We start from the raw sequence: 14,527 nt of genomic DNA, 5'->3' as shown, positions 1-14,527 counted from the left end.
GTATCTCTAATTTTAGGGAATTATTAGCAAACATTGAAAATTATACTGTAATGTCATAGAAAAATATGGTTTCGCATAAAACAATAGAACAATTTCTTATACATGATTTTTTGGAAAGCATCATTCTTTTTCTTGTTAACAAATATTCCTTACAGTATCTCAAGGAGCTTATGTCAGAAAACACAATGTAACGGTCTACCAATCAACATCAACAGACAGGTTGAGATTGCTGGTTCCTGGTGTACATACCTGTAGATGCTTATCTTTCAGGGATCCAGTTATCTGTGTAAGAATCAATGGGTGTGGCTCTGATATTTCAATATCTGACCATGGAGAAGCTGGTTTGGGTGGGCAGTACGTCTCCACTAGCTGTTTCTTTTTCTCTCTGTATGCTACAGGCTCAAAATACTTGGACCAGAACAAATCGTCTTTGAAAAAGTTTCTAACATTTGATCTCGATCCAAATTCTGTTTCTAAATATGGCAGTTCGAATTTTATATATGGCGATGTTGACAGAAGTATCTCTGCAAGAGTTTTTTTAAACTTTGCACAGCGTTTTTGGGTTTTTGCTTCCAAAGTGACAGTACTATGAAAGATTGCATCATCTTGGTTTTTCTGGTACATATAAAGAGGATCAGACTGGTCGTTCAGGGGAATTAACCCAGTCGAATGTTGTCTTCCTAATTTAGTCTGACCTTCCTCAACTTTTAAGGTCATATTATGTGTATTGGTCTTACAACTATCACCAACTGCTACAAAAGAGCCAACATTTTCTGTATGGTCAAATTTCCTATTGTTATACTCATTCTGATTTGCTTCAAGCAAGTTTTCAGTTGTATTACTTTTGGAAGAATTGTTTTGCATAGTTATCTGCCCTTTCTTAACGTCTGTTGAAATATCTTCATTATTTGAATCACTTTCTCCTATATTAAAAACAGGTCTATCAGAGTTAGTTTCTGGCTGATTGCTATCCTTTCCCAAACAATCATTACTTGTTTCACCTCTATCATTATTTCTTATAATGTCCTTGTTGGTATCTTCCAAGTCTAATTTCAACAAATTTACCCCCGATTTAGAATCTAGTAAATAGTCAGACACTTTAACACCAGTTTTTTCTTCGGTAAAGTTAATCACAGAATCAGTCTCCATTGAACTGTCGTCTGCCCGTGAATCTGGCATAGCAAACTCATCCATACAATAGGACATCTCTAGCTGGGAATTATAACACGCAGTTATCATCAGTTTTACAACCTTTTTAATCTGGAGAGAAAAAATAAATAAGGTTTTAAGAATAGATATTTATTTTATACCTTAGAGATGTTAATTGCTGTTTTTAGATATAAGAAGATGTGGTATGAGTACCAATGAGACAACTCTCTCATCCAAGTCACAATTTGTAAAAGTGAACCATCATAGGTCAAAGTTTGGTCTTCAACACACAATTCTTGCATATTTATTTTTCTGCTATATGTGAATTTTGTAGGTTGAAGAACAATATTGATAATAACCTCCCAATGAAAAAGCATTGATATATGCTATACAGTACCAGTGTTATGTCACATATTGTTCTTTCCAATTAAAACAATATTTTAATCTAAGTTACAAACTCAAAAGTGAACTTACCCTTGTCAGTTCTCCTTTTGATCCCCCTCTAAGAACAATGGTACAACCCAAGTGTTGTGCACATCCATCAAAACATAACAATGTCTTTGTGTCTCCTACAAAACAAAACATAATAATACATTATCTGCAAAAAAAAAACTATCTGGTACAAGAGTTAAGAACTAGACCTTCAACAGTTTCACAAAAATACATAAAAGTTGCATTTACAAGACATTATCATATTGTAGCTTTTTAATGGTGTCTAATTGAAATTTCCACTTCCTTTTATTCCTACTAAAGCACACTTAAAACACAGCAAAAATTAAGAAAATCAGTTAAATTGAGTTTGGAAACCAAATCTGTTGATTGTATCGACTTCATTTCCTATGAATATAGAGGATATGAGATACCCTCAAACACGATAACTAGAAGACATCTAGGGGGGAACATGGCTAGTAACAGGTTATATAAACTCCACTTTTAATAATCTAGAACAAGCAATTACTGCTTACGCTTGTTAATACTAAAAAGATTTCTTGTAAAAGTTTGTTATGGTTGCTCCACCATCAAAGACTAATAATACAAATATGTCAATTACCTGAAGGCAAGTTGAAGTGGCATACTTTAAAGTTATGACAGAATCCGAGAGTGATTGGTCCACTAACTATCCCATCTATAGACGGTACTATACATCCCTGTGTTAGTCTTTCTATTTTCTCCATCACAGACTAAAAATAAAAACAAACTGTTTAATGCAGTTGAAACTAGAGAGTATAACTGTAACTAGAAAAGATAATCACATAGTCTCTCCTGGAATTGGAACCCTGTGACTGCTGTATACAAAGTCATTAGAGTAAAACCAGTTTGTTTTTTAATTGACTTATTTTAGAAATTTCCTGTATCTTGGGTACTGTAAATTTGTTTATTTTCGTGGTACTAATTTTTCGTGGATAAAGGAAAACCTGTATGTTCTTGGATATTTAATTTCCTAGTTTTGCCGAGGTCTGCATAAAAGCCTATAGAAAATTTGTCATTCGTTGAAAACTTAATTTCATGGTTTACCTGTACCCACAATATCCATGAAAATTGGTATCCAACTATAATAATAAATTCACAGTATTAAGGAATCAAAAATACAATTGACCATGTGTTGCTTGGTAGTTATTTCATATTCATCAGACTGACTAATGGTTGGACGGATGGGATCATGGACTGATAGATGGACGGATGGACAGACAGAGGTAAAACAGTATAACCCCACATTTTAAATTTTAAAGTGGGGGTAAAATATCTATATACTTATATGCAGTTACAATTTTTCATCATGATTCATTGATTGATTGTTGCTTGCCTAACGTTCAGTGGCTATGTGGTCAAGAAAATCTGTATTAGGGAAGATATTTTTGCCTGTCAAGTGAAACAGCATATACCATTGTGATCTTGAGGAAGACATTCTATGTGGCATAGGGTTATCTTTGTAGAGTTCATATATCTCTTCAAGTTCTGTGCCAGTCATAACACATTCTTAAGGTTTATATTTAATACCTACCAGTTTAACATTATACACCAGTGTAATCCCTTTTCTCCAATGATACTTACCAGTTTAACATTATACACCAGTGTAATCCCTTTTCTCCAATGATACTTACCAGTTTAACATTATACACCAGTGTAATCCCTTTTCTCCAATGATACTTATCAGTTTAACATTATACACCAGTGTAATCCCTTTTCTCCAATGATACTTATCAGTTTAACATTATACACCAGTGTAATCCCTTTTCTCCAATGATACTTATCAGTTTAACATTATACACCAGTGTAATCCCTTTTCTCCAATGATACTTACCAGTTTAACATTATACACCAGTGTAATCCCTTTTCTCCAATGATACTTACCAGTTTAACATTATACACCAGTGTAATCCCTTTTCTCCAATGATACTTACCAGTTTAACATTATACACCAGTGTAATCCCTTTTCTCCAATGATACTTATCAGTTTAACATTATACACCAGTGTAATCCCTTTTCTCCAATGATACTTATCAGTTTAACATTATACACCAGTGTAATCCCTTTTCTCCAATGATACTTATCAGTTTAACATTATACACCAGTGTAATCCCTTTTCTCCAATGATACTTACCAGTTTAACATTATACATCAGTGTAATCCCTTTTCTCCAATGATACTTTATACCAGTTTAACATTATACACCAGTGTAATCCCTTTTCTCCAATGATACTTACCAGTTTAACATTATACACCAGTGTAATCCCTTTTCTCCAATGATACTTACCAGTTTAACATTATACACCAGTGTAATCCCTTTTCTCCAATGATACTTACCAGTTTAACATTATACACCAGTGTAATCCCTTTTCTCCAATGATACTTACCAGTTTAACATTATACACCAGTGTAATCCCTTTTCTCCAATGATACTTACCAGTTTAACATTATACACTAGAGTAATCCCTTTCTCTAGAAGATAATTCTGTGCTAGTCTAGAGACAGACTTCTCTACGATTACAATGTTTGGTTTAGGATGAAGGGACGATATTTTCTTTACACTTTTCTTCAGAAACTCCTCTTCCTTTAATTAAAATATAGTTATAAAAAACATTTCTTGGTTATATATGTTAAAACTATAATTATAATGAAGGGGAAATCTTTATAACTACAATGCAGAAATACCTTGATTAAAATTTGGAAATACCTTAATTACAATGTTGAAATACCTTAATTACAATAAGGAAATACCTTAATTACAATGTGGAAATACCTTAAGGTAGATCATAAGTAAATGTTTTTTGAGACAGAATTTTCTTATAATTTGTCAAAATGAAGATTTTACTATGTTTTTTTCATAAATACAATAAACAGTATGGGTCACCGTGCTATTTTTCAAGCTATGAGTCGTTGAAAATTGCCTAAATTTGGTTAGTTTGTTCATGGAAAAACACAAAAGAGTGCATACAAAAAGTTCTATGAGATAGAATTTTGAAATAAATTGTGAGAAGATAGGTTTCGTAATATGCTTTAAGAAAATAAAAAGAAAACATGGTGTCACCGAACTTGTTTTCTTGCCACATGTGAAAATAAAAAAATTCCCTATTAGCCTAGTATAAATTTTGTACTAATGGAGTTATCTCCCCTTAAATAGCTCATCTGCAAAAAATGATTTTAAAAACCAAAAAGGTTTATATTAGTTAAAATATTTTGGATAATACAATAAATTAACAAGTTTTCTTTATATGAATAAACACTCTAACCATTAAATTGTAAATCTGTTTCAAAATTTGCTGATTTGGGCAAATAACTCGACCGATTTTGTACTGTGATTGTACAATCCAAGATGGCGGTATACCATCAATCTACCTTAATTACAATGTGGAAATACCTTAATTACAATGTTGAAATACCTTAATTACAATGTTGAAATACCTTAATTACAATGTGGAAATACCTTAATTACGATGTAAAATTGATTGCAATGTAGAAACCAATTACATTGTGGAAATAAATGTTCCTTGACTTCAATGTAGATATATATATATATTTCTCTAATTCTATGGAAATTTATCCCTTTTCGAACCCATTGTATAAAAAAATTTAATCAACGTGTGGTTGCTGGTGATCTCAGAAGATCATTGGTTGATTTTAAGGGTCATGACCTTTTTGGCTGACTGGATGAACCAAAATATGATAACAGGTGTTAATGAAATTGACAACTTCGTGCAATGTGAAAGGCACTCGAAGGGGATTTTCGGTAAACAAAAAAAGAAAATGTCTTTTTAATCATTAGAGAAACAGATTCTTACATAGTTACTCGTGGATTATCGGATTTATCCAATCTCGATAGTTAAATTATAAATTTTAAAGTACTCGCCGAGGCAGCTCGAACTTTAAAATTGATAATTTAACTATCTCGATTGGATAAATCCGATAATCCACTGGTATCAATGTAAGAATCTATATTTATACAATAGCAAAATACCTCTTCTATAGATTAAACTTATTTTAACTAATTTATACAGTTCAGCAAAGTATTCAATTTCTGTTTGATGCTCATAATCTTGAGAGACCCTATTTAGTAGTCAGGGTTGTTAAACACATCTATAACAATAATTTCTTTTCTCTTAAATTTGAGGTTCAAATTGCAAAATTTAGAAGAATCTTTTATGCAAAGTTTACCTGTAGAATTTGGGGTTCCAATGAGGAAAATTTATTTTCTACTCTCTGATATTCTATAGAACCTTTAAGCAGGAGAATGTATGGATTGACGAGTTTCTGTGACATTTGTTTGTGAGCTATATTCCTGGTGAATACAACACCATGAACTAACCAAGTCTGTTCTTTTGAATCTCCGGGGATCTATAAATAGACAATAAAAAAAAGTCATACGCAGGACACCATTTAACAGCATCAAATATGTCAAGTTATGAAATTAAGAATAATTTAGTTTAACATGACAGTTTTTTTTTTAATTCTGGCTATGCTTCATATCACCATCTTAAAAATCATGCAGTTTTTCTGTCCTGACAAAGTACTAATCCATATGAACTGGAATCATATTCATAGATTACATTAGTTTATGTTTTTTGCCCATCTTTAAAAGCCATATAGTGATCTGTAATTCATTACTTTGTTGCACCTTTGGTGTTCAGAAGTTATAATGGAGTAACTTTAAAGAAGCCTATGAATTTAACATCAAAACTTAAATACCCCCTGAAGTCTTATGCTTTAAAGCTTGACACAAGATAATATATATTTTGTGTCTTTATCGTGACATAGTACTGACCTTTTTGAACTTGACATATTTCAGTATATTCATATCGTCTCCTTCCTCTCTGACATCGGGTCTGACATAATTACTGACACGTTGAGCCGTACCAATGACAATGTCGGTCCATGTTTTAGACAAACCCTCGTCACATAACATCTGCTGAACTAAACCATTCAGGTGATCCTGATGAGCCTTTCTGTAAAAAACAAGAACCATGACGATTACAAAGTTACGGTAATAAAATATACTACGGTTAATGAAACATAGTTTTAAAACATGCTGTTCAGCGTGAGCTAAGGCTCCTTGTTGAAGACCGTACTTTGACCTATTATGGTTTACTTTTACAAATTGTGACTTGGATGGAGAGTTGTCTCATTGGCACTCATACCACATCTTCTTGTATCTATGAACAACTTAAATTGATACATCCATCATTTTTGTTTTCAGGCTAAGACTAAAGCTATTTAGAATTTCAGAAATTATTGTGAGGTTTTTATAAATGTAAATAATGTGAATGGGAGAGAATCGCAACAAAAAGAACACGCATTTTAATATTTAATACATATATCTGTATGCATATTTACCTGAAATGGCTGTAATTATTATCACATTTTTGTCATTTCTATAAAAAAAAAAAATACCGTATTCGGCTGTGTATAGAACTCAGTAAGGCTTTAAATTTTTGTGACTTGACTGCGTTTTGACTACAAAGGACTTATTAGTGATGCTCAGATGAAAATAGATGCAAAAGCCTAATAAAGTATAAAGTCGAAGAGCAACAAGGACCCAAATTTCTGTAAGGATTTGCTGATAAAAGCTAAGCTTATAATTGTATTGGATTTTAAAAATGGCTTCCATACACAGATGTTTACACTTATCAATTGGTGCGATTACACTCAAAGTCTTGTTTTTATTCCAATTCACTTACTTGAGTAAGGAGTAAGCCCTTCTCTCTCCATTGTCTTCCTTGAGGGTATCTGAGTTTCTCCAGCAGACAGACTTGATCAGCTTGGTGGCTGGTATACTCTGGGAACCACTAAACATGCTGGCTAAAATATAGAATTATTAACATGTAAAATAGGGGGAGGCTTGGTGGCTGGTATACTCTGGGAACCACTAAACATGCTGGCTAAAATATAGAATTACTAACATGTAAAATAGGGGGAGGCATGGTGGCTGGTATACTCTGGGAACCACTAAACATGCTGGCTAAAATATAGATATATAAACATATAAAATAGGGGGAGGCATGGTGGCTGGTATACTCTGAGAACCACTAAACATACTGGCTAAAATATAGATATATAAACATATAAAATAGGGGGAGGCTTGGTGGCTGGTATACTCTGGGAACCACTAAACATGCTGGCTAAAATATAGATATATAAACATGTAAAATAGGGGGAGGCATGGTGGCTGGTATACTCTGGGAACCACTAAACATACTGGCTAAAATATAGAATTATTAACATGTAAAATAGGGGGAGGCTTGGTGGCTGGTATACTCTGGGAACCACTAAACATACTGGCTAAAATATAGAATTATTAACATGTAAAATAGGGGGAGGCTTGGTGGCTGGTATACTCTGGGAACCACTAAACATGCTGGCTAAAATATAGAATTATTAACATGTAAAATAGGGGGAGGCATGGTGGCTGGTATACTCTGGGAACCACTAAACATACTGGCTAAAATATAGAATTATTAACATGTAAAATAGGGGGAGGCATGGTGGCTGGTATACTCTGGGAACCACTAAACATACTGGCTAAAATATAGAATTATTAACATGTAAAATAGGGGGATGCTTGGTGGCTGGTATACTCTGGGAACCACTAAACATGCTGGCTAAAATATAGAATTATTAACATGTAAAATAGGGGGAGGCTTGGTGGCTGGTATACTCTGGGAACCACTAAACATGCTGGCTAAAATATAGAATTATTAACATGTAAAATAGGGGGAGGCTTGGTGGCTGGTATACTCTGGGAACCACTAAACATACTGGCTGAAATATAGAATTACTAATATGTAAAATAGGGGGAGGCTTGGTGGCTGGTATACTCTGGGAACCACTAAACATGCTGGCTAAAATATAGAATTATTAACATGTAAAATAGGGGGATGCTTGGTGGCTGGTATACTCTGGGAACCACTAAACATACTGGCTAAAATATAGAATTATTAACATGTAAAATAGGGGGATGCTTGGTGGCTGGTATACTCTGGGAACCACTAAACATACTGGCTAAAATATAGAATTATTAACATGTAAAATAGGGGGATGCTTGGTGGCTGGTATACTCTGGGAACCACTAAACATACTGGCTAAAATATAGAATTATTAACCTGTAAATTAGGGGGAGGCTTGGTGGCTGGTATACTCTGGGAACCACTAAACATACTGGCTGAAATATAGAATTACTAATATGTAAAATAGGGGGAGGCTTGGTGGCTGGTATACTCTGGGAACCACTAAACATGCTGGCTAAAATATAGAATTACTAACATGTAAAATAGGGGGAGGCTTGGTGGCTGGTATACTCTGGGAACCACTAAACATGCTGGCTAAAATATAGATAAATAAACATATAAAATAGGGGGAGGCATGGTGGCTGGTATACTCTGGGAACCACTTAACATGCTGGCTAAAATATAGAATTATAAATATGTAAAATAGGGGGAGGCTTGGTGGCTGGTATACTCTGGGAACCACTAAACATGCTGGCTAAAATATAGAATTATAAATATGTAAAATAGGGGGAGGCTTGGTGGCTGGTATACTCTGGGAACCACTAAACATGCTGGCTAAAATATAGATATATCAACATATAACCAGATGCTCCGCAGGGCGTAGCTTTATACGACCGCAGAGGTTGAACCCTGAACAGTTGGGGCAAGTATGGACACAACATTCAAGCTGGATTCCGCTCTAAATTTGGATTGTGATTAAATAGTTGACACAGCATAGGTTTCTGACACAGAATGAATGTATTCAAATGAACTTAAAATTTTTGTTTTCTCTTAGAGCAATTCACTATGCTGTTGAATATTAATCCTCTCAAAAAAATGTTTGAAGAAATTTTCTTTTTATTTATGAAATTTCAAATGAGAAAAATTTAACCCAATTTTTTAATCACATCCCCCTTTCCCTTATTCCAAAACTAATTTCAATAGTCCATTTTCATATACATTTCCCTTTCCGTTGTCGGTTCCGTCTTTTATTATCCTAAGTCACGTGATACCCGACATCAGCACCAAGACAACTAAGTAAACAATATGGATTGCGCGTCAATGAAAGTTACCGATTTGAAAGAATATTTAAGATTAAGGGGGATAGGTGTAACCAACATGAAAAGGAATGAATTAGTAAGGTTGTGCACTGCTGTTGAAGGGCTAAATCTACCACTTGACCCAGATATGTGTACGGACCGGGTCACAAATACTGTAGCAGAATTGCTGAAAAGCAACGGGATTGACAACATGTCTTCTCTACAAGGATTCACCAAGGACCTTTCCAATATTCCGAATGTGTCACTGTATGATGTTTTTAACTATCTGCTGTATAACACTTCAAACTATGATCGTAGAAAGTTGAAGGCCTACAAATCTTCTGAAGATTACCGTTTGTATTTCGATGGTTATGTAGAGAGTCTTGAAATGACCGAGTTGAACAGTTTATTTATATTTTTGGCTGCCATCAAACCTACACAGAAAGACAAAACATATCTTAATACCTCCACATATGATGCCTGGATCGTAATGGACAATGCTGGTGATGTGAAGGCAGCATATTGTACATGCATAGGAGGGTAAGTACATGTAACAAGCATCCAATTTTTTCACCTATAAATCACTGAATTAAAAAGGTGCATTAAACTTTCTTGATAGCTTTGTCACGGATACACATATATTAAATCACTTGAGGAAAAAAGCTTCAGAAGTGTTACATTGAATGAAACTTTAGACTGCATTGTATCTGTTTGAATATGTGGTCCATACAGTACCAATATTGGCTTTAATACAACTGTTTGTACTTTTTCAATACATGAATGTACATGTACACCGTAGTCCATCTTTATGATGATTTTCAAGGCTGTCCAAGCATCAAAAATAAAATAAAAACACTACTGAAAATATAATTACATGTACATGTATTATAACTATTTTCTTTTAATTACATAATATCAGCTTCTATTAAATGTGAAAGATATTTATGTTAGTTTTTTAGAGATACATACATGTAAAATACTAGTTCACTCGTACTTCATGTAGCGGTGTAGCAATACACCAAAATACATGTATGATTAATGTGTGTAATTGTTGATTGAAACAGTTTCTTATAATTTTGAGAAAATTTACAACAAAATCAACCAGCCTAGAAATGTATTGCATGAATCCTACATGTACATTTTGTATGAAATATATTTTCCTTCTTTCATGTGTAGTCTAACTAATTTTGTATTTGTGTTTTTCAGTGCTGATGGTGGTTGTCGACACATAGGTGCAACACTGTATGAAATTGAAGGATTTGAGGCAAAATCAGTTACTGATGGTGACAATCTATGGTTGAAAAGAGCAAGGCAGCATGATTGTCCAGTTCCAATTAAAAAGTTGAAAATTATGAAAGCAAGGTATACTAGCTACATGTAAATATAATTAACAGTATAAATTTATTAACATGTCATGTTTTTAAAAAAGATTTTGTTCATTACAACAGTAAATGTTTTATTACATGTAATTATAATAAAGAAGAATCAAGATGTGGTATAATAGCCACTGAGACAAATCTCCACTGTGGCACAAGCAACCAACTATAACACAGACATTTACAAAATATAGTCAGATTCGAGAAAAGTATATAAAAAAGTATTATTGGAGAAATCGTTCTACATTCCAACTTATCCAGTTGTTATCTGTCAGAAATATTAAAGAATTGAATAACTTGGGTATATTTCTAAAATCTGCAGAAAAACTTAGAATTAAATTGGAGTAAATAATATTTTTGTTCTCACTTTATTTAAGTATTATATCATTCTCCGCTAGTATTTTGTATTATGTATTTCTATCATATGTTCTTTCATGCACACCTTAGATATATTATATATATCTCTTATTGGTGTAGAATTATGTATATGTATCCTATAAGCTGTGTTGCTTTCGTAATAAAGTATTATTGACAACTATAGGTCACTGTACCACCTTCAACAATGAGCAAAGCAAATTCCTAACAGTCAGCTATCACAGGTCCAGAAAATTGTCTGAATGATGACAAAATAACGATCAATTTCATTTGAGTGAAAGCAACACCACTTGCATTGAGAAACTCTTATACAACCTTACAAGAATATATATTCATATTAAACTGAAATTGAGAAATAAAAAAAAAAATAGTTTACTGTGACATCATTAGAAACAACTGATGGCTTGGAATAGGCCCACAACATAATTTGTGTGTCACAAGATTTTATCTATCTTTGAGCTAAAAGCATGAAAAAAAAAACAAAGCATTTTAAGTATTGTCTTTTTTCAGGTATTCAACTGCTGATCAAGCTGACAATGGAATGCAAGATGGTGCCCATGATTTTGACCCGCGGTCTTCAGACAACAGAGATGATTATGGAGCTGAACAAATGTTAAACATTGCTAGACAGTTAAAAGCAGTAAGTTTGATTTAGATTTTCTAAACTGTAATATATTTACCATATTTCACATGGTATTGGGAGCATCTTAATTTAACTGCTCATTTATAGAAACAAACAATTTCATTTATATAATATTTGATAACTACAACTTTTCGGTTATTATTTGATTACTTTAATTCAAACATCACAGATATTTCATAGATGTTTAATTATCTTAGAATATGTTTCTGATTAATAATTGATTACCCAATTTATTTCAGTAATTATTATAATACTATGTGATTAAATTTACATAAAAATTTTCATGATGTAAATAATAGATTACCTAGACCCTAATGAGATGTCTCCTGTAATAAGTTAGAGGGTATAAAATTGAGAATGGGAATGGGGAATGTGTCAAAAAGAAAATAACCTGATCAAAAAGCAAATAACAACCAAAGGACACCAATGGGTCTTCAATGCATTGAGCAAATGCTGTACTCACAGACGTCCTTCAGCAGGCCCCTAAACAATAATATGTACTAGTTTAGTGATATTAGATGTCATACTTATCTCCAAAATTTATTAAAAAAACAATACAAAACGAGCAAAGGGCAGAGGATCCTGATTGGGACAGGCACAAACATATTTCAGTATAATTTTTTTTTAAAATAATTTGCAATAATTTCTAAAAAGCTTGAAAAAAATTATATTAACAGTATCTGTGTTACAGACAATACTTTTATGACCATGCAATTTTTAAAATAGGTAAGTCTACGCCAACAAAACTTAGTAAAAAATGTATATATGTATAAAGTGAATTGCCATGGTGCATTTGTAGTTGCATAATTAATATTTTCATCTTTTCTTTTTTAAGATATCACCAGATCTGCAGGCATTAGATTTGTTGGAAGACCCATCAGAATTGGATGAAGAGGTGGATTTCGTAGCATGTGATAGATGTGAAAAGTGGTCGATGATGTCAACAGCTGTTAATGCTACTCCAGAAACCCTGTCAACTATTCTGATAGAACGAGATGAAGTGTTGCACGTTGAACGTTGTACTGTTGATCAGTCAGATAATGATACTTGGTTTAAGTTGAGGAAAGGTAGAATAACTGCGTCAAATTTTTTTAAAGTCTGTAGAGCTGTTGACAATTTGAAATGCCCTCCTTCGTTAATGAAAAGTCTACTAGGGGAATATGATTTATCTCATTCTGAAGTACCGTCTCTTGAATGGGGGAAGAGGAAAGAGAAAGCTGCATTGGACCTTTACATACGTGTAAACAGACATAAACATAAGGGCTGTATGTTAGAGAAAAAGGGACTTCGTATCTACACAAGGTTGCCTTATGTTGGATGTTCTGTCGATGGATTGTTCTCATGTAAGTGTCATGGTGAGAATCTAGTGGAAGTTAAATGTCCGTTTGCTGACAAGAACTTGAATCCTAAGGAAGTTGCCATTAAAAAAGGATGTGTGCTAGATTCAAGTGGTGAACTGCAAGTAACTGACAAATGCGAATATTACCATCAAATTCAAGGACAAATGGGTATATATGGAATCCACAAATCAGACTTGGTTGTATTCACAAAGAAAGGAATTGCTGTTGCTAGTGCTACATTTGATCCTCTGTTTTTTGAAAGAATGTGTAAAAAGTTTCAGCTTTTCTTCCAAAATCATTTGGCTAATGCACTTATATCATGTCAATGAATTTTGTCATAAAATGTACATGTTACTTATTAATAATTAACATCATATCAATTTGATGAGTAAATCTTTTTTAAACAGGTTTTACAGTGTGTCTCTTTCATTTTGTATTCCAGTTTATTATTCGTTTTACACTGGTCATCTTTTGGGCCCTTTATAGATTGTTAGTAAAGGTGAGCTTAAGTTCTGTGTTGAAGGTTGTACTGTCTCCTATAGTTGCTTAGTACTTTAACTACAATAAAATGTCTCTTGTATGGATACTTGTCTGAATGTTGTGGTTCAATGGCAGTCATACCACATCTTCTATTTTATATTCAATTTTGAATGGACTTAACTTTCACATAAATAGGGTTTTAGTTTTCTCATTTGATTTTTTACATTGTCATTTCAGAATCTTTTATAGCCGATTATGCGGTTTAGACTTTGCTCAATGTTAAATAAAATTGAGAATGGAAATGGGGAATGTGTCAAAGAGACAACAACCCGACCAAATAAAAAAACAACAGCAGTCTGTTATGTGAGATATAGTTGTTATTTTCTGTGCCATTTTGGTCACATGTGGAGAGTTCATTGGTATTCATCATACCATATCATCTTTGTTTTTAAACTTGACCTAATTTTTTGGTCAACATCTTATTTATCATGTCTATGTATGTACATGTATTTTTTTAAACATGTAATTTAAAGAAATGGAATAAAAAGTCAACAATAAGTTATATATTATTTAACCAACTGACTATCCAGATTGCACAAAATGGCACACACTTTTACAACTTGATTAAATGTATGTTTCATTCTCA

The 14,527-nt window shown here is 33.1% G+C and overlaps 1 protein-coding gene across 2 annotated transcripts in view; it reads right to left on the bottom strand.

The window, feature by feature from the left end:
- The window catches only part of LOC134681117 (1-phosphatidylinositol 3-phosphate 5-kinase-like), a 63,049-nt gene that overhangs the window by 30,564 nt on the left and 17,958 nt on the right, over window positions 1-14,527 (bottom strand). For both annotated transcript variants that reach the window (XM_063540552.1, XM_063540553.1), the window contains exons 13-19: window positions 7,323-7,443; window positions 6,410-6,590; window positions 5,803-5,982; window positions 4,055-4,201; window positions 2,201-2,330; window positions 1,624-1,718; window positions 250-1,260 (exon numbers count right to left, since the gene is read on the bottom strand). In XM_063540552.1, coding sequence (XP_063396622.1) covers window positions 250-1,260; window positions 1,624-1,718; window positions 2,201-2,330; window positions 4,055-4,201; window positions 5,803-5,982; window positions 6,410-6,590; window positions 7,323-7,443 — 1,865 coding nt within the window. The remainder of the gene's footprint in view (window positions 1-249; window positions 1,261-1,623; window positions 1,719-2,200; window positions 2,331-4,054; window positions 4,202-5,802; window positions 5,983-6,409; window positions 6,591-7,322; window positions 7,444-14,527) is intronic.

The sequence above is a fragment of the Mytilus trossulus genome, chromosome 8 (genome assembly GCF_036588685.1).
Source record: "Mytilus trossulus isolate FHL-02 chromosome 8, PNRI_Mtr1.1.1.hap1, whole genome shotgun sequence".
Classification (NCBI taxonomy): Eukaryota; Metazoa; Mollusca; class Bivalvia; order Mytilida; family Mytilidae; genus Mytilus; species Mytilus trossulus.
Note: the sequence above shows the minus strand (reverse complement) of the source record. Positions and strands in the feature narration are given on the sequence as shown.